We start from the raw sequence: 24,967 nt of genomic DNA on the forward strand, positions 1-24,967 counted from the left end.
CCTTTTGGCATAACTGTGAACAGGATTGTAGTGCTTGCAGCTTTTCTTCCACCTTGTCTCATATTGAGGTTCCTAATCTGTCAGACTGAAAAGCAGCATTTAAGGAATCTCATTAATCACTAATTAACTTTACTCCTTACACATGTAATATCATTTCCAGTGGAACCAAGAACTAGAAGTCATATCTCTGTTTCCAGGATTACCAATCATTCCGTTTATATGACTGAAGAAAAACAATTTTTCACAGTCTAAACAATGGTTTTGTGTATTTTAAATATTCTGGAATTCATACCTCCTGAACTGTAACATATTTATATCTTAGTACATATTTAATATAGAAAACCCTGCATGTATATTACTACACATTTGTTTGCACTTTAGACTGTTTCTGTACTGATGATGTTCACTGTACTGATGATGTTCACATCATCATCATTATTAATTCTAGTCCCCTGTAACAAACTCAAAAATTGATCAGATGACTCATATAAGAACAAATTAAGAAAGGTGTAGAAAAGAAAAAAGGCCACGAAATTAGATCAGGCTGGTATTTTCAGTGTGTTTGTGAAACTGTCAGGGAGAAAATGCTGAGGCAAAGAAAGAATCTAACAGCAGGATACGGAGCTGTTGGTCTGTTGCGTGGGAAGCAAAGACCCTGTCATCTTTTTTTCTATGATTCCAGCCTAATAATGCCATGTATGAGGAGTCACATAAATGATTCATGCCGATTGACTCGGTGGTCGTGTATGAATCTGGTTGCCATTGTGACCACCAGAGCTACAACAGATGAAAAATAATCCCCAGGGGTTTTGCTAACCACCGAGAGCTATAAATGACATCTGCCATGTTCCCCACTCTGGGGAAGTTGGAAGTGTGTAACTCCATAGTTGATGAATACCTTGGAAATCGGTAAAAGTATATATTCATTACCTTAAGCTACTCTTAAAAATACAGTGCAATTTGTCAAGACCCTTCTGTATCACAAACATCCACTGAAATCTGTGCAGCAAGAACAGAGCACTTAGGATGCCTGTGCTCCAGAAAACAGTGGCATTTAAAATGCTGTTTATATTTAAACATGTTTATACATAGCATATTTTAAAAATATATGTTTGAATATATCAGAATTACTTTGCTGGACTTTTTGCTGCAATAAGATGAAAACATGTCTTCTCCAGGCAGTATTTTTTTCCTCTATCCTCCTTTGTAATTCCATAACACGCACCCTTAAAAGTGCTTTTATCTTATCAAAACATGTGGATTCTCTTTAACCAATTCAGCATTTTCTTGTAATAAACTTGTTAGAGCATTTTTTCCTGCTTTTCAAAGCCATCAGTCCTGATACAGTGTTGTTGAAGTATTTCTATGTCTTTCATATATAAAAATTCATTAGTTCTTAGTTCTATGTTCCAGTTGCTTACAGAGATATCCTTGGCTAACTTAAAGTTGGTATCATAACCCTACTGTAAATACAAACTAGTACACATGAGTAAATACACAGATTAACCTTTTCCAGACACTACTTGTAGATTTTAAAGCAGCAGTGACATTCCAAAGCAGTTAAGCACATGCAGTGACTTGTTATTGGGTCTTTGTCACTGACTGTGTTGTTCTTTCTACTAGTGCTGAAATTAGATATTAACCAGGTCCTCTCTCAGTATCTTAAACAAGGCACTACATAACATACCAACAAATGTGTATCACACAGGTGAACCTGGGTCAGCAGGTAACTTGCACCTCTAACTTTGAAACCATTTGGCAAGCACATCTTTTGAGTGAAAAGCTGTATTATAAGTTCTTTGCTTTATTCTTAAATGTACCTGCAAAGGCTTCAATGGAAGCATATGTGTGACCTGTTCAAATGTGTGTGCTGATTTTAGAATTATAGTTCCCTTTCTTTCAAGAATTGCTCTAATCTTCAAAATGCATTTAACTATAACAAAAAGAGCTCACCCTAAGCATATTAGTGTGCTCAGTCAACCTCATTCAGTATTTCTTCTGTGTTCCTTTCTCTTAAAAGCCTTCCCAAACACTAATTTCAGTAGTCCTGTCAATCTGCCACCTGTATGATCCACCTTCTCCCAGTATCCTGGAGACTTCCCAGTTGGTCAGTTTCTTACTTCCTTCTGTGGAGATCTGCAGAAGTCTTCCTAAAACTCTCTAACATCTAATGGAGTGGGCATTTAACCACAGTTTAGACAAGAAGGTGAAGTGTATCAGGTCTAGCTGAACCTATAGGAAAAATGTGCAGAACAAATTTACCCAATCTGGGCTTCAGCCACCCTAGTATGATTAATGATATGTTGGCAAGTGTTTTATGGTTCTGGCATGCTTTCTCTTTCAAAAGACTATTTTTGAAAGACTGAATTTCTTAATTTCTTCTGGAAAAAAATCAAAATTGCAACCTATAATTTCTTTTGCTCCTTCCTCCTTAAGGTGGAGCATTAGTTATGTATTTGAGAGTATGCCTTTTGCAGACACGGTATTAGAGACTTAAGCTCTTTATTTACTGTATCTGGAGGCCCTGGTAAGCCAAGACTTCTACAGTATTTCACATTTTATTTTTCTGAGCCACAGCTTAGGATCAGGTGGCAGTTAAGTCACTTAAGGTTATTTAAATGCATCTAAAATGTTGCTTAATAATTCAGAACCAGTTTGCTCTGTTTAGAGTATTAAGATTTTTTAAATCCTTTTAATTAACCAATTTCAACAGCAGTTTAAATAAACAGAAACAAAAAATCTGTCTCCCTTGAAAGGGCAGAAATGAGATTTAACTCAAATTGCATGTCAATTTATATTAGGAATGATCAGGATTGCAGTAAATTTAGAGTCAGACAATTCGTAATATTATATTACATTATATAAATTTTATATATATAATATATATTTATATATAATACATAAATACTAAAATATTCCTTCAAACCCAAATGTGATCATTCCTGTGCTCAGAGTAATCCTCTTTGATGCCCACAGTAGTGAAAATAATGCCACAGGATAGCAAATTAGCTACAACACTCAGCTGATGTAGTAAGAAGAGTATTTAGCACGCATAGGTCTGAGAAGGTAACTATCCTCTGTTCTCAGACTGGTAGTGTTAGAGCCTGATCTCCATATTGCTATGCCAGGTAGCTTGGCAATTCTGTGTATCAGTTCTATAAGCCATTCTTTGTAAGGATTATTCTGCATTTCAGTCAGTGAAAGCTTCTTACTCCAGATAACCTACTTTTAAACTCATTAGATAGTGTTTAAACTTATTAAATAGTTCATGAAAGCATTATATGTCCAGGACCATCTCTGGCTTTTAATGTTCATTCCTCTAACCATCTTCTTGATAGAAAGATTTTACTGTGAAAAATGATTCATGCAGTGTCATGGTTATACCCTGTAGCACTTTTAGTAACTTCACATAAATCAGGAAAGTAGCTTGAATATCTGTCTGTTAGCAAAGAAGGGTTTTGAATGAATTAAATATTTTTCTGATATGTTTTCAAATGTTTTATCAGTTCAGGAAAAATCTATTACATGATCCATGTAATTTTTCCAGTCAGTTCAGTTATGGGTGTTTATATTTCCTACCACAAAGAATAGTTCACATCTGCTTCAATTCACATAATTTAAAATTTTACAGGTCAGTACAGCTCTGATGGTGGCATGTGTTTATCAGCTCTGATCTAGTTTACACAAGGCCATAGCCACCTACAAAGTTAGATGTCCCTCCTCTTGTCATTTACAACTGTCCTTAAGTCAATATTACCTGCCCTTGTCTTTCCTCTCTTTTCAGGATATGTTGTTGTTTTATTTATTCAAGCAGTTTAGTTTAGTTAAGACACCAAGAAGTTGCTTAAGCAAATTGGCCATACCAGTGTGGCATATTCCTGTGCCTTTTAAAAGCATGATTTCTGGTTGTTCTTCCTGATGACTTGCAACAGTAGAATGGTTGGACTGATGAACGTCGAGTGCAAGAAGAAAGGACTACATATCGTGGCAGACAGAACACTGGAGCATTTGCAACCCCTAGGATTGCTGTTAATAAGTTTGATGCTCAGAGTGTAGTATCACAGTCTTTTGGTCTGCACATACAAAAGGGAGTAGATGATGTTTTTGCTGTACTGAAATCAATGGCACTACTTTAGAGAGTATTAGAGAATATTGAGTAGATTTTACTTCTTGAATGCAAAGTTTACTTTTGTGGAAATGTAATTTCCATTTGGTAGTCAAGAATTCTGTAAATATTACAGATTTTTCATCTTTCCTTCCAAGAAAGACAGACTTGATCTGTCTTTGCAGAGCTAGTGTCTCTGCATAAGTAACTATGATATCCAAAGAGAAAGATGAGAGCCCTTCATGTATGAAGACATTGGAAGGAGATGGAAGGAATGTCTTCCTCATCACGTAAATGTAGGCTTATTCTTTAGAAAATAAAATAAAATTACATTCTGTAGGTCAATATAGTTTCTGATCTCTAACAACAACTCTGAATCTGGGGGATGTTTAACCAATTTCAGGAAATAGATGTGCATTTCAGATGAGCTGTTTTACGTAAGACTCACTAAAGTAAGCAAGCATTCACAACGCTCAATGCAGTATGTGAACTCTCAGTTGAGTCATCCTCATTAGTTAACCCACTGACTAATGCCAACCATGTGATTAATATATTCCACCCAGGCACATCCCGCGGACCAAGTGTTTTTTCATTCAGCACTACCCCATTTTACAAGACATTTATTTCAGGGGAGGCGCATTAATGTTCACAGGAAGATGCCTTAGTTAAGCCACAGAGCTTTGCTGTTGCATGTGTCATTATCCAGCATAAACTGGGCCTAAGATATTTTATACTTTTTCCCCAGAATTCAAGCTTAGTGTCAATTTTATGGACTTTTTTTCCCCTCGTAGGAAGAAAATGTAATGATAAAATACCCATAAAGAGGCTTTGTAATAGTATGATACTAAGAATGCTGTGTCTGGTTACCAGAAAATTTAATGATCTCCTGCTGTTTTGGTAATTGCATAAGTAATACATGAGACTGAATCACCAAAGAGGTCTTAGGCGCGCTTTTTATTCTATTTACCTATCTACCAATCACAATGTTATACTGTAGATATCATTGTGGCATCTGAACATCTTAATCCTTTGAACTTGTGGTTAAAATCCTTTTGGATTGTTTTTCCATGCAGTTATAATTAAGTGCACATGAATCCAATCCTGAGTCATTCTCCTATGAGTGACTGTGTTCACATCCATTCCCCTTTGGGATGTATGCAAAGCAAAGTTCTTGTAGTTCACTTGGAGCACTAAATGTAGTTATGTGTTTTCAAACCTCCAGCAGATGTGGCTGTTTGCTTCCCTTCAGCTCTTTATCAGTGTCCACAGTGAAAGTTACAGTATTTCTGGTGACATGATCTTTCTTTAGCTAGCACAGTTTAGAATAATTAAATACATGAATAATTGTTAGTTCGATATAAGCATGCTGGCAGCAATGTCCATAAGTAATTAATAGACTGGTTTTCTCCTTGGCACAGCAGAAGTGTATGCTTAACATACAAATGCTGTCATCTGTAAATGCCAGTACTTAAACCTTCTCCCTACTCAGCAAGAAAACTGAAAGTAAATAATGTGAAGGAGCAAGTTATGAAGCTCTTCTGCCCACAGGTCCTTTGCCAGGAAAAGTCCCATTCCAGTGTACTCTGTTGGCTTCTCTTTCTCCAAGAAATTGCACAAAGAATTCCTAAATAAATCAAAGATTTCAAACCAGAAAGAAGGGAGAAAAGCAGAAAACCTGAGGGGAACTTTACAGCAACCTCCCTCTTCCCTCAGCATCTGAAGTCATCATATAATCATCACAGAATGCTTTGGGTAGGAGGGGACCTTAAAGATAATCTAGTTCCAAGCCCTCTGCCATGGATTCCAAGTCCCTCCAGTCTGAGTTGTTGGCACTGTGAAGACCAGCACTGTCTTGTTCAGTACCTGAAAGTAACTCCTCTGATGGATGCTAACTTTGACTTCTTGCTCTCAGTGTGTAAGGCAAATTGTGTAATACTTTAACAGCATCAATAGCACATCAACAAAAGTCATATTATTGAAGGAGACTTTAATTAATTTAAATTCTTCAGTGTTTTCACTTCTCCTGCCAAAATGAAAGTGTATTCATTATTTTGTGATTGAAAATGAGCTGTTTTAAAGGCCAGAGGAAGATGCAGCCTTTTTTGTAGTGTTTTTTTAGTGAGATGACATCTTAGAAATAAATACAAAACAGATACTCAGTTATGTTTGTAACTGGATGAATTTTGGCTTTATTTTGGGGGAGTACTGATCACTAACTAAAAATTCTGATCTTGAGCTAAAAAGAAGCCCAGAACTACCACACAGCTACCCAGGTGGATCTGCTGCATATAGCAATTCCTAATGTCTTTTCTTGGAAGGTAGATAAACTGTAGTTATGTATTTCTTTTACTATCCACTGTTAAGTGATAGGAATTGGGTAAAAATCTGGTATTTTTTTAAACACCATTAACATTGGGACTTTTATTTAGTTTTGGTGCACAGACAATTAGTGTTTGTTGGGGGGGCTTAAGCTTTGTTTTAAAAGAAGGGGTTTTTTTCCCTAATGTGGAATCATGAATTCATAACGTTGAACTTTAAAACCCAGGTAGTCCATGTGTTACTAAGCAAATAGAGCAACACTGGGATTGGTCTTCTCCTTCTATTTACACTGCCCTGTCGTTATGCTTAGTGTTTTAAAAAACAGAAGAGAACACAGTTGCTATCTTGATTTACTGGCTAAAAAGACAAGTAATGCAAATAAGGTTTATGAGCCTTCACTGATTAAAATCTATACAGCAAATTCTTTTCTGATATGAATGATGTTAAGGCAATGAAAATATAGATTATGTGCAGATTGGTGGCACCTCAGGTATCTCAGAGAGCTACACAGCTTTTCTAAGAGTAAAAGCACACTCTAAGTAGAGGATATAGCATCACATTTTGCTGTTTTATCAACGTCTGTCACTTTGCTTAGTAAATGTATTTTTAATATTTGCTTAATCCAAAATATTGTTTTGATCAAATATCTTCAGAGAAGATAGTAAGTGTGTGACATTTGAATTAAAGCTTTGTACTTAGATCCAGTCTAGAAGTCTTTTACTATGACATATTTTTCCTTGTTTGTGATGGCTTTCTTCAATTCAGATGTAAATTATCTCCAAGTTTATTCAACTAAACCAGATCAAATTGCATGTATTTCTATAAAGTAACCCCACTTTTGTTTGTTGCTCAAGTTGAGCATATTATCTGTGTAACCCATAGATATTTCAATAGGTAGAAAGGATTCACTTTCACTTGTGTTTGTCTGTCATTCTGAAAATATAGTTTTTCAAACAGATCTAGTACTTTACCAGGTGTGCCTTTAAGTAATTTCTATTGCATTTATACTTTAGGAGGATTAGGAAAGAGAGTAAAAGAACTCTTTGTCCGTTAGATTCATTAAATGTATTCATGCGTGTATAAGTGGTATAGAGGCTGTGCTACTCAGGAATCAGATCCTTGTCCTAGGGCATAGAGAAAGGTGAAGGGTGTGATATTTACTGCTTGTGTAAGTGTCATAATAATTGTGTATTCGATTCTTTATTTTTAAATTACCTTCCTGGGCACTAAGCCATTTTTTTGGTATTTATCTTTTCCCTGCAGAGTTAGGGAGGGTAAGGAACCACACCTTTAAGATGGTAAAAGTACAGCTGCTCAGGATGGGGAAGTATAATAGAGCAGATATGTCAGCAAAGGTGAAGACGTGAGTAATGCACAAATCATTCTAGAAGGAAAAGGGCTTTGCTATAAAAATGTATTAAGATGTTGTTTCAAGTAGTATTGCATTTCATTACTGGGTAATGAAAAAACCAAAGGGATTTATTCAGCATAAAGTGTAAGTAGCTACTATGTTCTTACAGGAGAAATAAAAGTTAATGTTATTATCTCTTGGTTTTGCACAGTCTTAAATCATTCAAACTTCAAAGTACTACTGAAGTACTTCAGACCAACTACCTAGTGCTTAGCTGAAATAATTACCACAGAATCCATTTTAACAAATACCTATGAAACAATAAATTTCCTGTGCAACAAACCAGCACTGGCTATATAGCAAAGCTTTTTAAAAGATGAAGTCTAAGCTCCAGTGCACCAAAGCATAAATTGTATCCGTAGTTGAAAGAAAAGTGTTGTTTTACCAACTTAAACCTAATTCAGTGAACCTGAAACATTTTGCAGTGCAATGGCAAGATCTAACACTGATAGGAATAAGGTCCTGTTACCACCTCTGGTCATTTTGCTAGAAAGAGTCTTCCATGAAGAGAGGGGAGTGTTAAAGGTTGCATAGAAAGTCATTTGCCTGAAGATGAAAACTACCAGGGTGCTCTTTGCTTTGGCTTTGGGACAGCCCTGAATGCACATACATGTTATTCTAGATTCTGTGAGCTTGGGTATTAGTAATTTTGCTGTCACTTGAGTTACACTCTCTCAGCATCTGAACATTGTGTCCTTCCTCTGCCACCCTCCTTACTATTATAAACTTGCAACAGCTTAGAGTCTCTTTAAGGGGTTTTACTTTACATTTCATTGTAATTAAAAAGCTTACCTTAACAGAACCACACGATATATTTTAAGAATACATTGACCTCATCAGCTGGTATCACCACGTGATGTGTGAGTGGACTCTTAGAGTGCATGCATACAGCTGTTAGAAAGACAGTTATTGTAGGAGCTGAAAATACAGAGCACCACTGTGCTCCCAGCATTCGTTTAGGTCTTTAACAAATGCTGAGTGCTTAAGGTGGTGAATTTTGCAACCTTTAGCAAGAAAGTGTTGGTTTTATCACATGGGTATCTGTGTAATCTCATTAAGTTCAACAGGATCAATTCAGATTTGGTATATAAACACATGCTTAAGTGATTTCCTGCATAATCGCTAACAACATAGAAGATATCTTTAAATAATAAAGGTGTAGGGGTTTGGGACAGTGTAACTTATGTAATGTGTGGGACTATTTTGAAAAGAGCGCCATGCAGTGACATCAGAGCAAAGGATTGTCAGCACTGAAGTGGATTCCAGATTTTATCCTGATGGTAATTGAAACAAGGTACACAGATACAAATATGCCTGTATTTTATACTTTGAATTATGAAATAATCCACTGAAATTTAAGTCAATAAAAATCCTTACAACACTACACTGGACACACCTTTGTGGGCTGCAGCTCCTCAGTACTCTTTCATATATCATTCTTTGGTTTATAATTCTGTTTTAAAGGACTAAGTTACAAAACATCTTAGGTCTTATATTTCATACATATACAAGAGAAACCATTTCTTTTGGTAGGAGGTGTGTTCACTAATAAGGCTTCTATACTTTGTAGTAAACAACATATTTGCAAACCACAAATAACAAAGTAGAAGCTGCAGAAGGGGTATGGTGTGATAATTAAGTACAATGGCGACCCATATGAACAGAAAATGCCAAGGAGCTAAAACAAAGCAACAACAGCTTTGTTTGTTGACAGATGTAGGAGCCATATTGTTAGTTAATTGGGTAATGGTGTAAACATTTGCAAACTCTGCTGTCCCTCAGTGAATTAAGCAGCACACTGAAATTATGGTGAAAAGCTGCACAGTCCTTTTGCTGCAGGTACTCCACAATGCTTTTAGCTAACCTTCTAAGTGTGGAGACCCTGAGGAAGGGACATCATGTGTCGTTATTATCTAAGGTACTTGAGGTTTGCAGACAATTTAGACTAGGATATGTATCTTGAATTATACTCCAGTGAATAATAGGTTTCCATATGGTTACAGTCTGGAAGATCATTTCGTTGCCTAGGCTGCCTCTTCAGATTGTTGTTTTTTTTTCCCCCAAACGTAGAAGACACTTGTTCTGGCCTTTGCAGCTTTTCTTGCAGAAAAAAAAGGTGGCAGGATTTGAAAATAGAGAGGTCTAATTAGATACTGGCTTGAACAGAAAACAGGGAAAATCAGTTCTCTCAGGTGGACAATACCTCATCTGCTGTGAATTGCAGAGTCCCCTGTTTACCTCACTGTCCATGTCAAGGTGTAATAATGGACTGTAGCAGAATACCAGAACATTAAAAAATGCAACAAGATACTTAATTAGCATAGTTCTGTAATCACAAACTTAAATGCACTACTTTGGCTGTTTTTTACATAACAGGTTTGCTTTCGAAGATAATAACCTTTCAATAATTGAAGCAGCATCTGTGCAGGAATGCATAATTGGACTGTGGGTAATAGGAATCTAAAATTGAGTCTGGTTTTTAGAAATGATTTTTCTCTTCAGACACTTAGCAATAGCTCACCATGGTACATGAAGTTTAAGAAATTATGTTCCTGCATTGGGGATCAAAATAATGTGTCTGTGTTTGGGTTTTTTTCTTCTGCAGTCAGGTGAAATTATATTGATTTCAGTGGATTTAGGAAGTGACAAGTTTTTAATATTTGGTTAAATAATGAATTTTCTATAATTATCCCATAAATCAGTAGAAATACAAATATATTCAGGTTTGCCTGATTTAGCTGGGGTGGGGAGAAAGAGGAGCAATATTGGTTTTGTTAGTAACAGAATTAAGTAAATTATGCTTTTAAGACAAAATACATAGCGGTTTCTTCTTAATTCATAGTGTTTGGTGTGCTTGACTGTTTTAAAAGATAATTTTAGTAGTGGCATATTATGGTCACAGATAAAACAAATTGAACTTTGGAAAAAAATGTTTATCAGTATGCATTTGCATTTATATCCATAGCATAAGACTAATAATCTATTATTCACAAGCAAACTTCTGAAAACTAGCGTGCTCACACAGCAAAATAAAGTCAAACAGAAATACCAGGGAAAGTAGTTTAAGAATGGAAGTCAAATATTTCAAATAATGGTAAGATTAAAAGAAATAATGTTAATCATTCTATGTGAAGCTTTGCCTTCATATAAATATCATCTTCTTGCCCTCATAGTTGTCTTCTGAAGCTCTTCACAGCATTAACATGTCAACCTGAAAGTCTGAAGGACACCAGAATCTGTTGTCATTATTATATCTATATAAAGAATTGCATTATGTATTTACAATTCAATTTTATTCTCATACAAGATATCCTATAGGCAGCAGTCTAGCTTCTAAATATAATCCTCATCACAAAAGTTTCTTGCTGACTATAAACAGAGAATTGCTTATGTACCTTAAGTGAAAGTCAGTAATGGGATAGGCAGCATGTTGAGCAGCTTACAGAGTTTGGTGCTAAGATCCAAATGCAGAAGTTGGCAGTAATGGTGTAGATAGTGCCTGTATTGTTATATTCCAGATTGCGTGGCATTTAACTCTCCCTGGAATTCTCCTGTATGCCCACCTGCAGAAGTGATTGCCTAAATGCCTTTACAAATCTGGTGAGGAGCCCGGATTCCAGGGCACAATCATATAATACAGATATACGCAGCTAAATGTATACATAAATGACACATAAACTTTGTACTTACAATGCATATATATATATACATGCACACACATGCATAACTACACTCTTCAGTAGTTGGGTTGAGATGCAGTTTCACCATATCATTTAGCATCTCACTCCCCATGAAAGGAGGAGGGCCCTGCTTCCTTCCTTCTACTTAGTTCTTAGGGCTTTTGCTGCTTGCACTGGATTTGGTGGTGACTGGACTTGTGTGTTCACCAGTTAGACTCACTAGCATAACAGAAAAATAGCCAAACAAATGAAAGTGGACAGTTCTCTCCCAGACTAGTTTCACTAAGGTGGCTGTTAAGCATCAGTGTGAGTGAAAGGTGCTTCACCATGTGACTTGGAGCAAGAAAGAGAGTAGAAAATTAAAGGTAGAATAGTTTTCCCCTTTCAATTGAGAGATCATGTTGGATTTACTATGCTGCTTGCACCATCAACTTGATTGAAGTTTTAGGATACTTACCTGGGACTACAGTTTTATATTATACCTCAACTCGTGTTCTAACAATCCTTCCAAAAGACCTTGACTTTGATAAAACCAGATATGTGTTCACGCTTTGGTTTATAGTGGAAAGCCAAACCTTGGAATTCATGTCATGGATTCTGTTTATCATTATTCTGTTTATTTAATAATAATAATAATAGACATAAAATACAGTATATATTTCTTAATCAGCATCCTGGGAATGCATACCCACAACTTCAGGTATCACTAAAAGAAGACTCAACAATCTCCCTGGTGAAAATCTGCCCTGTGAAGAGAAACAATTCAAAAAAGTCTACTTACACATACCTTCTTGTTCTTATCTTTACAGGTGACCCAGCTGGATCCAAATAAATCATTACTGGAGGTAAAACTCTACCCTCAAGAAACCCTTTTCCTAGAGGCAAAAGAATAAATTTAACAAGATTGTAGGACTGATCACCCTTTGACAAGCCAGAGGCACAGCATCGAAAGGAAGACTTCTATCAACGCCACCTTGTACTGTCATCCAACTCAGTTCAATGTCACAACTTTGCCTCTCACAAGAATCCTGACAAATTGAAAAAGCATAGCTAAAGTTTCACATACATGAATATATGTTTCCAACCTCATTTAAATGAACAGAGGATAACATTCTGCTATGAACACTGAACATGATGACTCTGTTGCTCACTTATCATCCAGCTTTTGTTATAATTAATGCACTGTTAAAATGTGAGTGATTGTTAGGTAGAATTTTTACTCCTCAAATGCCCCTTTTTCACCAAGAAATCTTGGACATTTCTGCCTGTACTTTTGACACTAGAATGCTGTATATTTGATATCTCACTGAGCCAGTGCTCTCATATATATGCATTTTATTTCTGTGTTTGAATTTCTACTTTGTCAACTAATTTAAAAAGGCAGAAAAAATAATGGGACATTCTCAGCCATGGAAATTTAACAGTATTATAGTAGAAAGCATATAATTTTTGTTAGTACTTTCTGACTTCTTTGATAAGATGTAAGGTTTTGTTTGAAGAATATAGTTTGACATATATGCAAGATATTTATTTACTGGTTCTGCTTTGGGTCTCAGTTCTGATTCAGTTTAGGAAGTATTTTCCATTACATTGCAGTGCGTGAAACTGCTTATTGCATGATGTGAATATTTAAATAACATTAGAAATGGCCAGTACCAGAAACCTGGTATCTTGCCAACACTTCAGGAATCAGCTGATATTGAATATCAGCTGTTAAAAACCTTTCAAATACCAGATACAAAAGTTCTTTATTTTGCATTGTGAAAGAAAGGGCAGTTCCCATATTAGCAGTTTTCCTTCATTTTGGCACTTGTTTGTATCCTGTTACTCTCCTGTTTTAAAGCACCTTGTTTGTTCCATCAAACAATGAGTATCTTAAGAGGTGGTGTAAGAAGAAATCTGCCTTATTATTGCACACTTTTGGACATGTTAACAATAGATTACTGATCCAATCTCAAATTAAAGAAATCCTCCTTCTCTTGTCTGACATGTATGCACCAGCTACCTGCCATCTGATGGGGAAAAATCTGGTACTTGAAATTTCTCAACCATACAATGAGCATACTGAGTCTAAGACCATAATGTACGTACACCTGGTGCCAAACCAGCATCAAAACTGGTTTGGTTAGTTTTTTTAGGGTTTTGTTTTTTGCTTTTCTTTTTAAGTCTCTGGGCTTACAGGGTAGTGCACAGTGGCACTACAGAATCATCATCTGCTAATCAGACTTCTCTTTTTTTGGCACATTGTTTTCCAACTCTGTTTGTATGTAATTCATAGTGTTTATCATAGCAAAATGAGTTCTGATTTGAAAATTTTGTACTAAGCAAAACCCAGTTACACACATCTCTTAGGCTTTCTTGTTTGTTTTTTTTTCTCTTTGGAAGGATGTTGACATAAAATCAAATGTATGCCTATTATTAGGGTGTTAGTGAAGCTGATCTATTGTTACCTGTACCAAAAATGCAAATTTCTGAGCAGGGAAAGCCTTATTCTACCTTTTGTAATTCTGCAATTAGTAAGTGCTACATTGGACACTTTTAGAAGTGAAGTATCTATGGCAAACAAAAGGTTTGGAAGTGTTAAGCAAATTCCAATAATTTCCAGTTCACAAATAAAAGAATTCATAGCCAATAGAAAGGTATATGTATGTGTAATGGAAAGCTGAATGCAGGCACCTCATTGTGAACTCCTGTTTCCTTACAAAAACATGTTTAGTAAATAAGAAATTAACATAGGTTGCAAATTGGGGTGATGCTGTTTCTACAAACAATCACAGTAACACATACAGCAGGATTTTAAAGTGATACATATCTCTTTTCGTTCATATTAGCTTTTCCTTCTAAGCTGGCTATAGAGGAAAGGAGTTGCTGAAATACTGCTACACAAAGCAAAGCGACCTTTCAGCCAACTTGTTTGTATGAATCTGTCCTGTTTAACTTTTGTTTGATCTCATCCGGCTGTTTTCTCTCAACTTTATTTCTGTATTTTGACTTATATATTCTTTACTTTGATACTAGTTTTATAAAGTTATTAAATGTGGCTTGAATATTTGTTGAAGTCGGTGCTCCCAGGGTTCATTTGGCCTCTTTTTTTTTCCCTAACTCTTTTGTTATTTTTTTTCCCTCATTTTGCTCATATTACAAAATACCCTGTCATTATCAAAATGTTCTAGTGATAATTAACTGGAAATGTTCAAAGTGGTGGCATTACTGTCCGCTGGTATAAAGATATCAAGATCAGTATACGGGGATTATTCTGCCACAAGAAGTGTATCACTCTTTAAATAAAACATTTATGATTTTTGGTCCTCTAAATACTTTGGGCCTGATTTCAAGAAGCAACCATCCAGAGTCACCTTTCCAAATTACATCCTCGGCGCAAACCAGTCCCTCTGTAGAAACATTAATATGCTATGCCATCATTTTCTGCTCTCCTAAACCATGGTATTCACCTCATGTGCTTTACTGGCATGGTTAATCCTTTAGTCAGCCTACAGACTAATTTTGTGATTCAGTATTACCCTGACACTGTAATGCAGTTGCTACAGAGCGTATCCCTGATTCTACCTTTTTATCTTCAGGTCCTTCACATTAATGGATTATCATTAACACAATTAATGCATTAGTTTTAAGTCTTAAGGAATTACTGTTAATGAGTGGAATCCTGAACGATGTGTCGGCTTTCATTGCTGCCCTTCAGAGCATGATGGTGAAGGTGGGCATACTCTGGCTTTTGAAGAAACTTCTGCCTATTGACATTGGTGTTTGGAATCGTTTATTGGAGAACATGGAGAACACAAGCATGTGCTCTGTATTCTCTGCGTATGCACTCTGAAGTTCAGTGAGAGTGCTGAGGGTGTTTCTAAGGGAGCTATGTTGGGGGGGGTGTTTATTCTTTTTAATGTAGCAGAAAAGGACTTTGGCTTTCATAAACTGTACCTATTCGGTGACATTAGAAACTTAAAATAAATTTTCAATTACAGTAGTGTTTGTACTAAAATGTTCCATGATTTCACTCTTCTGTGTGTGGGGGAAAACAAAACCGCCATGAACCAGATTCACAGGACTGAAGCACCTCATTGTCCAAGCCTCATGTCCTGACTCTACCTAAAGAAAGCATGGGAAGATTTATGTGCCTTGAAATGGGGCCCACAACAAGCAGAAAATACATAAGTAGGTCTCCAGACAAAGCAAAGCAAAACACGATATGGGAAGAGTCACTCTCAGGTAAAACAAGAAGCTGCTTGGAGCTGTCAGGAACTGCTAAAGATGGAGATATCTTGCGCACGCCATTCCTCACTGGAGCCAGGGCTTCCTCCTCTCTGCTGCCCAGCATGCCTCCCTTTATGAAGGGTTCACAGCACAGAGACTGTACATCAAGGTAAGCACCAAATCCTTCTTTCCAACATTTGGCAAAGCAGAGGTTACAGTTTTGTTTCAGAAGAGCAATGGTGGCGTTCCTCTGAGACTCCCCTGCATTTTGCTTTACATTGAAGTTTTCCCATCTTGTGAGTGATGCTGGTCTGAGGAGAGACAAGCCCCTGTGACACATCAGCAGGCTGCTTCATCACCGTCGTGGTATAGGCTTCTCCCAACATGTGTACTCTCTTTGCTGTCAAAGCTGTTTGATACCCAAATAACAACAGTCCCTTAAGCTCATTGAGAGGGAAGGTACGAGCAGGAGCAGATGGGGTGCTTTGCCTGATGTGGGCTGTCTTACAGCTGTGTCCCATGGTGGTTCATTGCAGTCACTGGTCTTCTCAGACAAATGACCTAGGAGGAGGGACTGGATGTTGATGCTGCACCCTAGTTAAATTTTCTTACTCTTGTATGAAGGAGAAGGCAACAGCAGCAGCCTTTATTATACTGTTTTCTGGACAGGTCACAAAGCAGAAATTACTGTATATTTTACACAGCATGAGCCATTGTTAACTACCTGAAACCATTTCCTTACAGATGACAGAGATGGAGGAATACCAAATTTAGCATGAAACATGTCAAGATCCAGACAGTTTTATACTCAATATGATACAGAGCTGCACTGGTGCCAGAAGAGCCACCTCTGCCCCGATCCTGCACTAGAACCAAACTCATGTAGCTAAAAACTGACCTCCTTTTTCCTGGAGCAGTTTTCAGGCTGACCCAGCTCACTGAGTGGCTGTGTGCACACCAGCACTGACAAAAAGCAGAAGGTGGAGCATGTAAGGGGTGAATAAGTGAAGATGCAAGGGAGAGGAAGGCAGAGTTGCTCATCTGGGATTCTGTTCATGTTCCTCTAAATACTTTTGAATGCCTTGTGATTTCCTTTACATTTTGCATTAATTTGGTTTTAATTTCAAGCAAACTAAATGAATGGGATGAAGGTTTAACTCTCTGAAGCTTCCATCAGTTTTGTGAAAGTCGGTAGCTCAGAGTTCAAGAAATAAGAAGCCAGATGGGGAGTATCTCAAGTGTGTGCAGTGAGGGCAAAGGCTCATGCTGCATCTAACTCTTAGCTAGTCACAAGAGACTTGAGTGAGCAGCCTGAGCAACCTACCTGCAGGAAAATATGTTTCAATGGGATTTAATGTCTCGTTAGACACCAGAGAATTCACTCTTGGTCAAGGCTTTTCTCTGTAGATTCTTTTATGTGTAATAAAGACTGAAGTCATGCTGCAGCCTTAACATAATTCAATTAAAATATCATTCAACTGCTGATTATAGAAGGCACCTTCATTAGTTCCCCTGTGCTCACAAAACCATTGGTTAACACAATCATTATTTTGTACTTACTTACCAATGAGTTTCATTTACTATTTCTGTGTTGTGACAGTCTTCCACAGTCCACTGCTATTTGCTTTCAATCCAGCCATCTTGAATGAGCTTGTATCATTCATTAATATCATCACATCACTACTGATACCTTTCTCCAGATAATGGATGAGTACCTTGGATAACACGATGTCCTGGTTCCCACATAGATCCTTGGAGACTTGCCAGTATCCTTTCTTGCTGTGAAAACTGTTGCTTACTGCTTCCAGCTATCCATTTCTGAGTAATACTCCCTTTTTTTCTCAAGGAAGGATGTTTCCACTGTAGTAAACATCACTGCAACTGACTAGCTTCATTTTCCTGCAGTTGCCCTACTTTCACCAAGTGCTCTTTTTACAAGCTGGGAATATATTAGTCCAATTATTTTTCTAATGATCTTTTACACCTTTGGGAATTGTTCCTCGAGGTCTGATAGTTGTTTAGTTCTGGGTTTGTGTCTTCCCAAAGTTAACTTTCCACAGCCGTGTTCTTTACTGTTCTCCTAACTCGAGTCTGTCTTTCAATTGCATCCTTCAATGCGCTGCCTCACCTGGCTCAGTTGCTTCTGGTGGGCCTTCTGGAGTCTTCTTAAGAAAGATAGATGTGTACTGTGAGGATCTGAGACAGTGTCTTCAGATAGTTTTGATAACAATCTTAGCCTGTTGCCTGTGACTTCTCCTTATTACCTCCCTCTTTATGCAGTTTTCTTCTTAAAGCCTTCTTAAAGCTACTCTGGTGATTTTTAAATGTTATTTTATTATTTTAGCAAAATGGTGAATATAAGGATGTTTTCATTTACCTCAGAATATGTTTTCTATCACTTTATTTGCCTCTATGTTTTATGTCAGAGTCCCCGTTAGCTAGTTGCTATAATTCATAGGTATTTTCTGCCTTGTAACTAGAGCATCTAGTTCCTCCTGATCTTGCCTTTTTTTAATTCACCAGCACACCTCATTTGTTCTCATTTGAAACCTCCCATTCAGTCTCAGCCACTTTCGGAGGTTTAAAATTAATGTGCACATAGAAACATTTTTGTCTCTTGGCCGGGTTTCTATGCCATCGTTAATTAGGACTTTTCGTTGGATAAGGAAAAGGCATTTCCGAAATGCAGTGGCAATTGGGAAGGGATTTATTTGGTTTAGTGACAGTTACAAACTCACATCCACAGAGGAACTTTATAGATAATTTTGTGGATCTGATTTTTTCAAATCCAGGTGTTTTTCAGAGCTGAAGTACAACCTGTACACTGCAGAGATCCCTCCCTTGCCGAGAACGTACTTCTGCTTTTTCAAGGTGTAGACGAAGGTAAGATACTGGGTGACTGCTGCACTATCCTCTACTGTAGCAAATAAACCCCCAAAAGCAGAACCGCGGCATTCAGCACTCTCAGTCGCTGCGGGGGAACCGCCGGAAACGGCCGCGGCCGAGCCCCTCACCGCAGCGCCAGGCCGGGAGGCGCGGGGCGGGCCGCGCCTTCGCACCTCGGGGCGTGCGGGCTGCGCGCCCGAATGCGGGCCCCAAGGGGAAGGTGCGGAGAGAAAACGCCCGTCCGCGGCCTCGGGACCCGCTCCCGGCCTCACTGGGGTGCGGAGGAGCCGTCGATGGAAACATCCCCACCGGGCCCCGGCGGGGCGGGCAGGAGGGAGCTGCGCACCGGGGGAGCGCTCCCCGGGTCTCCCGTTCCCTTCTGGGCGGACACGGGGCCGGGCGTGGAAAACCCGGGTATTACCGGGCCATAAACCACCCAAACAAACCCCAGCGCACGGAGCCCGGAGCCGCAGCTCTGCGGGGCTGACGGCAACCGGGACTGCACGGGGAAGGGGGAGGAAGCTGATGGTCCATCATTAAGTTAAAGAGAGGTTTGTGTTTGCGTTACTGACGCCGTTAGCTGTAAAAAGAATATAGGAATTATTCTCCCCCACACTCCTTCCCGAGTACGCCCGGTTTCTGGTGATGCCGTTCAAGCGGCTCCTCTCCCTCCCTTCCTCAATATGTCTCTTTAACGGCGCAGGTTGTGTTTATCATCTACCGTATTCTGGCAGGACTGGGAAGCTCCCGAACTCCCGAGCAAACATGGAGAAGGGGGTGGGAGAGGAGGCACATAACCCTCCGACTGGGGCTGTCATGACCATGAATAAAAATGAAAGGCTCAGTCTTCGGCTGATGAAACCATTTACCCTCCAAAATAAGCGGGGATGCGCTGGGCAGGACAGGAGCGGAGCCGGGACGGGGGGAACACACACACACACTGCCCTGCTTATCCATCCCGCTGTCACGAGTGGGGGCAATTCCCACCCCCATCAGGAGTGAGGGAGCGCGGGGGTTTTTAATTACTCTCCTTCCCTTTGCTCCCTTCATTTTTTCCCGCACCCTTTTGCAGCGAGACACACTTGGAATCAGAGCGGTTGTGACATTTTGGTGGCAGCTTATTGTGTGGAACACTTAAAGTTTAAAAAACAAGCCCCATAGAAGTTGAGGGGCTTAAAGCAGCCCCCTTTGTGGGGCAAGACATAGAGTTTTGATTCTGGACAATGGTGTTTCTCAAATTTCTTCCAAAAACCTGCACCCCATCTGTGATCTCAATGAAATCGCTTTTCTCTCTCCCTTCAATTCATTTGGCAAAGGCGAAGCAGATGCATGGGACGGGGTCTGAATTTTAATTATTAGGTTTTACCTGAAACAAAACAAGCAAATCCTTTTTACCATGTGTTTGAAGTTAGGGGACGGGTAGGGGAATATAAAATATAATTAAAAAGCTCGCGGATCGTTAGGGAGCTGACAAGAGCCTTTTTAATGAAGCTCTCCGTGCGCCCTATAGTAAATTAGCGGAGCGGAGCTTTCCTGAGTCATTCTGGGGCTGAGCTGCTGCCTCCTCGTTACCTGCATGTGTGAGTGTGAGCAGCCCGCGGCTGCAGGCGAGGCCGCGCACACGCAGGTTTCCCAGCGCCGTTATCACGCTGCTCCCCGTGGAGCCCGCTCCCCGCAAGGTGCGGGGTGGAAGGAGGGCGACAGCCCGTACCGATCCGCCCCCCGCCCCGCACCCCCGGCCCGCGGGGGGCTGCACCGCTCCCGGACCCCTCCCGCCGCCCTCAGCGCATTATCTCGAAGTGCATTTAACCATCAATACGGTGCGAGGGGAAAATTGTCTGTCACTTTAATCCATGCCCGAGGGGCTGGGAAATAAAAAGGGAGAGAGGAGAAGGAGGGAGCGAGCAAGGGAAAGGCCTTAAAGAGCCCCAAATCCGCTCAGGAGCTGTGGGAATGCGGGGCAAAGCTCCGCACCCCCCGGCCCAGCACCCCGCACCGTGCACAGCGCAGGTGCAGCCGGTGTGGTGAAAGAGCCGCTCGACGCCCTTGCTCCGGGGTGCGGAAGAGTGCGGGATCCCCCCGCTGCGGGAAAGGGAAATTCCCTCCCCCGTGACTCTGCGTCTGTCGGGGCGGTGGGAGAAAGGAAGAGCGAGGGGGGTCCCCGCAGCCCCCCCTCCCGCCCGGGCTGGTGCGTGTCTGTCCTCCTGTGCCCGCGGAGAGGCCGCCTCCCCCCCGCTCCGTTAAAGCGATTGAGATTTCCAGGTTTCCTTCTCCTCCCTTGGGAAGCCGCATCCCGAACCTGAACCAAACCCGGGCACGAAACCCGGACTTTTCCTGTTTAGCTCCCGCACACGGGGTGAGGGGTATTTTTTGCGTGTGTGCGCTTCCCCCCCCCCCCCCCCCCCCCCCCCGTCCCTGTTTCTGTGTGCCCGAGTGCGTGGACGGGCGCAAGCTCGCAGAGAAAGGAAATTTTAGAGTAACAAGTCCAGGCTTTCTTGTGCAGTTATTTTAAGGGCTTTGTTCAGTGCCTGAAGGGGGATGCGCCCATTTGTTCGGGAGGGGATTCATCACAAGCCCCTTTCATGTGAACCAGAGGTTAACAACCTAATGAGCACTTGGGGAAGAGATGAAGCGTGTAAAGAGCCCGATTTTCCCAAATCCTGGGCTGCTGGCTCGGGGATGTGCTACTCTAACCTCTGCCGGGTTAATGGTCCCAGCGCTTCCAGCGGGGCGGCCCCGGGAAGCGGCCGGGTCCAGCGGCCCGACAGCCCCTTCCCAATGCCCCGCCGGGGGGGGGGGGGGGGGGGGAGGACGGGGACCGGCTCCGCCGCTACATATGTTGGGTCAAGTCCCCCCATTGTGAGCGTGTAAAAAGGTGTAAAAACTCAATCATCTGTAGCTTGTTTTATGTTGTTTTTTTTTTTTTTTTTTTTTTAAGGGAGGGCTTACCCCTGGATTTGTTGCATAATGGATTGTTAAAAAAGTGGAGGGCTGAATTAAAACTGTTCCCTAGTCACTTTTAATTAGACCGCTCTATTTAATTAGCAAAGTTGAAACATGCAATTAAAATTAGCTCAGTTTAGCACATATTAAAGGAAATGGGAGAACGCGGCTCCGGCTCGTAAAGCGAGTCGGAGGAGAAATGGCGGAGAAGCCTGAGTCGAAGAGAAATGACTCTGTGGAGGTAATTCAGCGACCGACCATCTGCTGGGGGACCCGCCGGCCTCCCCTTAATTACGAACCGGCTCCTAATGTCTCTGTCATGACCGTCCCCCCGAAGCCGAGGAGGCCGGTGCCGCTGGACGGGCCAAAGCACTTCGAGGGGCTGCGTGTGTGTGTTGATGCCTGTGTTTATGACCCGGTGTTTTCCCGAGGCCCAGTGCTGTGCCTGGGGTTGGGGTCGGGGTCGAGCATCCCCAGTCCCCTCCGTGCCTCCGGTGCGGAGCCGGGCTATTCCTTGCCCCGCGGCAGTGCGGGGAGAAGGGGAAGGAGGCCACGTAGGAACAAGTGGAGCCCCGATTTTCCCTTATTTCCTTCCACAAATCCCTGTTCCCGGTCTCTTTTTCCTCCCCCACTGGGAGCCTGGAAAGAGAGTTAATAATGTTTCAAATACTTGAGGAGTCCGGGCTAACGGGAGCCCCGTCTGCCTCTCCCTCTCCGGGATCCGAAAGGGTTGCCTGGACTGGGAGGAATACGCCTTTTTCTTGATGGTGGTGGTGGTGGTGGGGAAGGGTAATTTTCATTCTTGTAATATTGGTTTGGGGATAATTACTTTTAATGTCAAAAAGATTTAGTTTAATATCATCTCTATTAGGCTGCTGGGCGGATAATTAAAAGTGAAGATGATAGCAGCAGGGAAACAGATGGCATTTGCTTACTTTGATTCAGTAGGTAAATAATGAAAAAGTCAATGGCAAACCCCCTAGAACAATTGAAACCTTAAAGAGCACTAACATTAGCAGGTACTTACAAACTGTCTTCCGCTAAGAACGAGATGAAAATACACTAATCAAGAACTATATTTCGCTGGGATGCTCCCGGGCGCTGCGTGTCTGCCTTCCCCAGCCTGACAGCCAATGGACGGGCTCTTTTTAATTAAGATTTTACTACTGTAATTGGGGGAAGATGCGGCAGCACCGGTGCATGCGGCCCCCTCAAACTTTTGCACGGGAGCTGCGATGCATTGGAAGCCTTTAGGGGAATCGGTGAGAGTGAGGAGAGGAATAAACACATGGGAAACAGAGGCTTCTTCAATATAAATATATAATAGCCCCCGTCCCGTGCGTTACCGGCTCACCCAGATGTGAGCACGGGCTCCGCGCCTTGCCGGAGGCTGACACAGCCGAGCACGTCGCGGGATAATTAAGCACCAACCGGGGCACCGCGCAACGAAAGGCGCCGTTTCTCCCCGTTCCCACAGGGAAGCGACGCCGCTTCCAAAGCGGGTGCACGAACCGGGCCGGCACCCCGGGATCCCTGACCTGAACCCCCCCATCCCACCAGGGTTCAGCGCCCTGCCCGGCCAGTTCTCCCTCCTCGGGGACCCTCTCACCACCGGCCCTGTGAGCCCGGCCCCAAACCGGGGTCGTTTCCCCGGTGCCCGGCGAGCCCCTGCTGGGGGATGCGAGAAGCCGGGGCCGGCCGCTGGTCCCCGCCGGGGTCTGACGGCGGTGGATGAGGCTTCCCGAGCCCAGCCGGGAGTGGGACGAGTCTCGGGGGCTTAAGAGCAGTTAATGTCTCTTTTCCCTTGTAACCCTGGTAGGGTCCCGCTCCGGGTGCACACGACAACCGCCTTTGCGGGTGGAGAGCGGCCACTCCGGGGGTGCCTAAAGCAAACACCCCCCCCCTCCCAAAAAAGACACAAGAACGGGGATGTACATGCAGATTTTATTGCGCTTCATCAAACAGAAATGAATTGCAGCAGAGAGAAAGGGGGGAAAAGAGGGGACAGCAGGAGCAACCTCCCCGCTGCACCCCGTCCATTCTCGGGCCCAGGCGGGGGGACGCTCATCAACCCACGGCGAGCCGGGCCGCGGCTCTGGTCTCCGGGATAACTCTCAGCCAGCTGGGTTTCGTTTGAATGAAAAGATGTGAAATGTGCTCCCTGTTTGTCTTGGTTCACGGTGGAAGCTTCCAAAGGAAAATAAGGACGGGAAATAAATTGTTTTTATCGTTTTATTAGACCAGTGCAAAGCGAGGCTCCGAGCTGGGAGCTCTCCCGTTCCAAACGCGCTTTGTCAGAGACCGGCGACCAAAAAAATAGTTGGATCCCGCTTGAAAGTGCCCCTTCAGCTATCGGAGCTGGGGAGAGGCAAGAGAATGGTCTGGATTTGCTCGGAGGATTGAGCCGAGCCCGGAGCGGAGCCCTCGGCTCTGGGGTCGGGCTGACCCCGGCGAAGAGCGTCCCCTGCCCGGGAGCGGCAGCTTCGTCTCCAGCACCGTCCCGGCGCCCATCCGCCTGCGTCTGGGCGTCCGCCTGCCCCTGCGGGGACGGCGGGTCGGAAACGTCTGCACGCTCGGGATATACCGGGGGAGCTTTCGACAAATGTCTTCGGTATGGGCTGATTCCTGGCGCTGCCTTACATATTCTTGCAGTAAACATTTAACTTCTTCATTAGGAACCCCGACTATTTCGATGTCGATTTGTTGTATTTTAAAAGCAGTACGTGGTTGAGTGTTTGGGTGGGGGGTGTCTGTAGTGCTGATTTGGGATGATCATGAGAAGGAGGGACCAGGTCTCTTACGCGCTCCGCACCAGGACGCGGTGCCCAACTCTTCCGCCTGGTCACTGGGGGATGCGCGGCGTGAGGCTGCGGAAACTGTGAGTAACGCCTCTGGATGCGGATCTAGAGACACCACACATTGCGCGTCCAACTTCTACACCGCCCTGTGCAGTGTCACTAAAGGCATGAGGCTCTGAACACAAACCACCGGTTTTCACTGGCAGGTTAATAACCCACTGTTTGGGGGAGTTTATTTATTGTTATTTTTATTTTCTTTTTCCATGGTTGTTTCCAAAATAAATCGTTTAAACCCGCCATAACCGACAAGGATAACCCAGCCCTGTAATTCAAATCAAAGCTGAAGGAAAAGGGGAAACCAGCGTAACTCGTGTCCTGTGTTGTGGGTTATGGCAGGTTGCCTCGGGGGGAAAGGGAAAGGTATTTGCAGGAAAAACCCACCCGAAACCCAAACATAACTGCAGGAAGAAGGGAGACACATTTTATCCATGGTAAACTCACGTAAAGCAACACTTTAAATGTTTCTCATTCAGTCCGATCGAGTCCTACAAATTCCCAGTTAAATCAGAAGATCGGAGTAATTCTCCCCGGAGAGTAAAATGAGTGGTTGCGA

General features: G+C 41.9%; 1 protein-coding gene across 1 annotated transcript in view; it reads left to right on the forward strand.

The window, feature by feature from the left end:
- The window catches only part of FAF1 (Fas associated factor 1), a 174,106-nt gene extending 159,187 nt beyond the window's left edge, over positions 1–14,919 (forward strand). Inside the window, exon 19 of the mRNA XM_005151116.3 lies at positions 12,325–14,919. Coding sequence (XP_005151173.2) covers positions 12,325–12,408 — 84 coding nt within the window. The 3' untranslated portion in view covers positions 12,409–14,919. The remainder of the gene's footprint in view (positions 1–12,324) is intronic.
- The last annotated feature ends 10,048 nt before the right edge of the window (positions 14,920–24,967 follow it).

Source organism: Melopsittacus undulatus, chromosome 6 (genome assembly GCF_012275295.1).
Source record: "Melopsittacus undulatus isolate bMelUnd1 chromosome 6, bMelUnd1.mat.Z, whole genome shotgun sequence".
NCBI classification, from domain to species: Eukaryota; Metazoa; Chordata; class Aves; order Psittaciformes; family Psittaculidae; genus Melopsittacus; species Melopsittacus undulatus.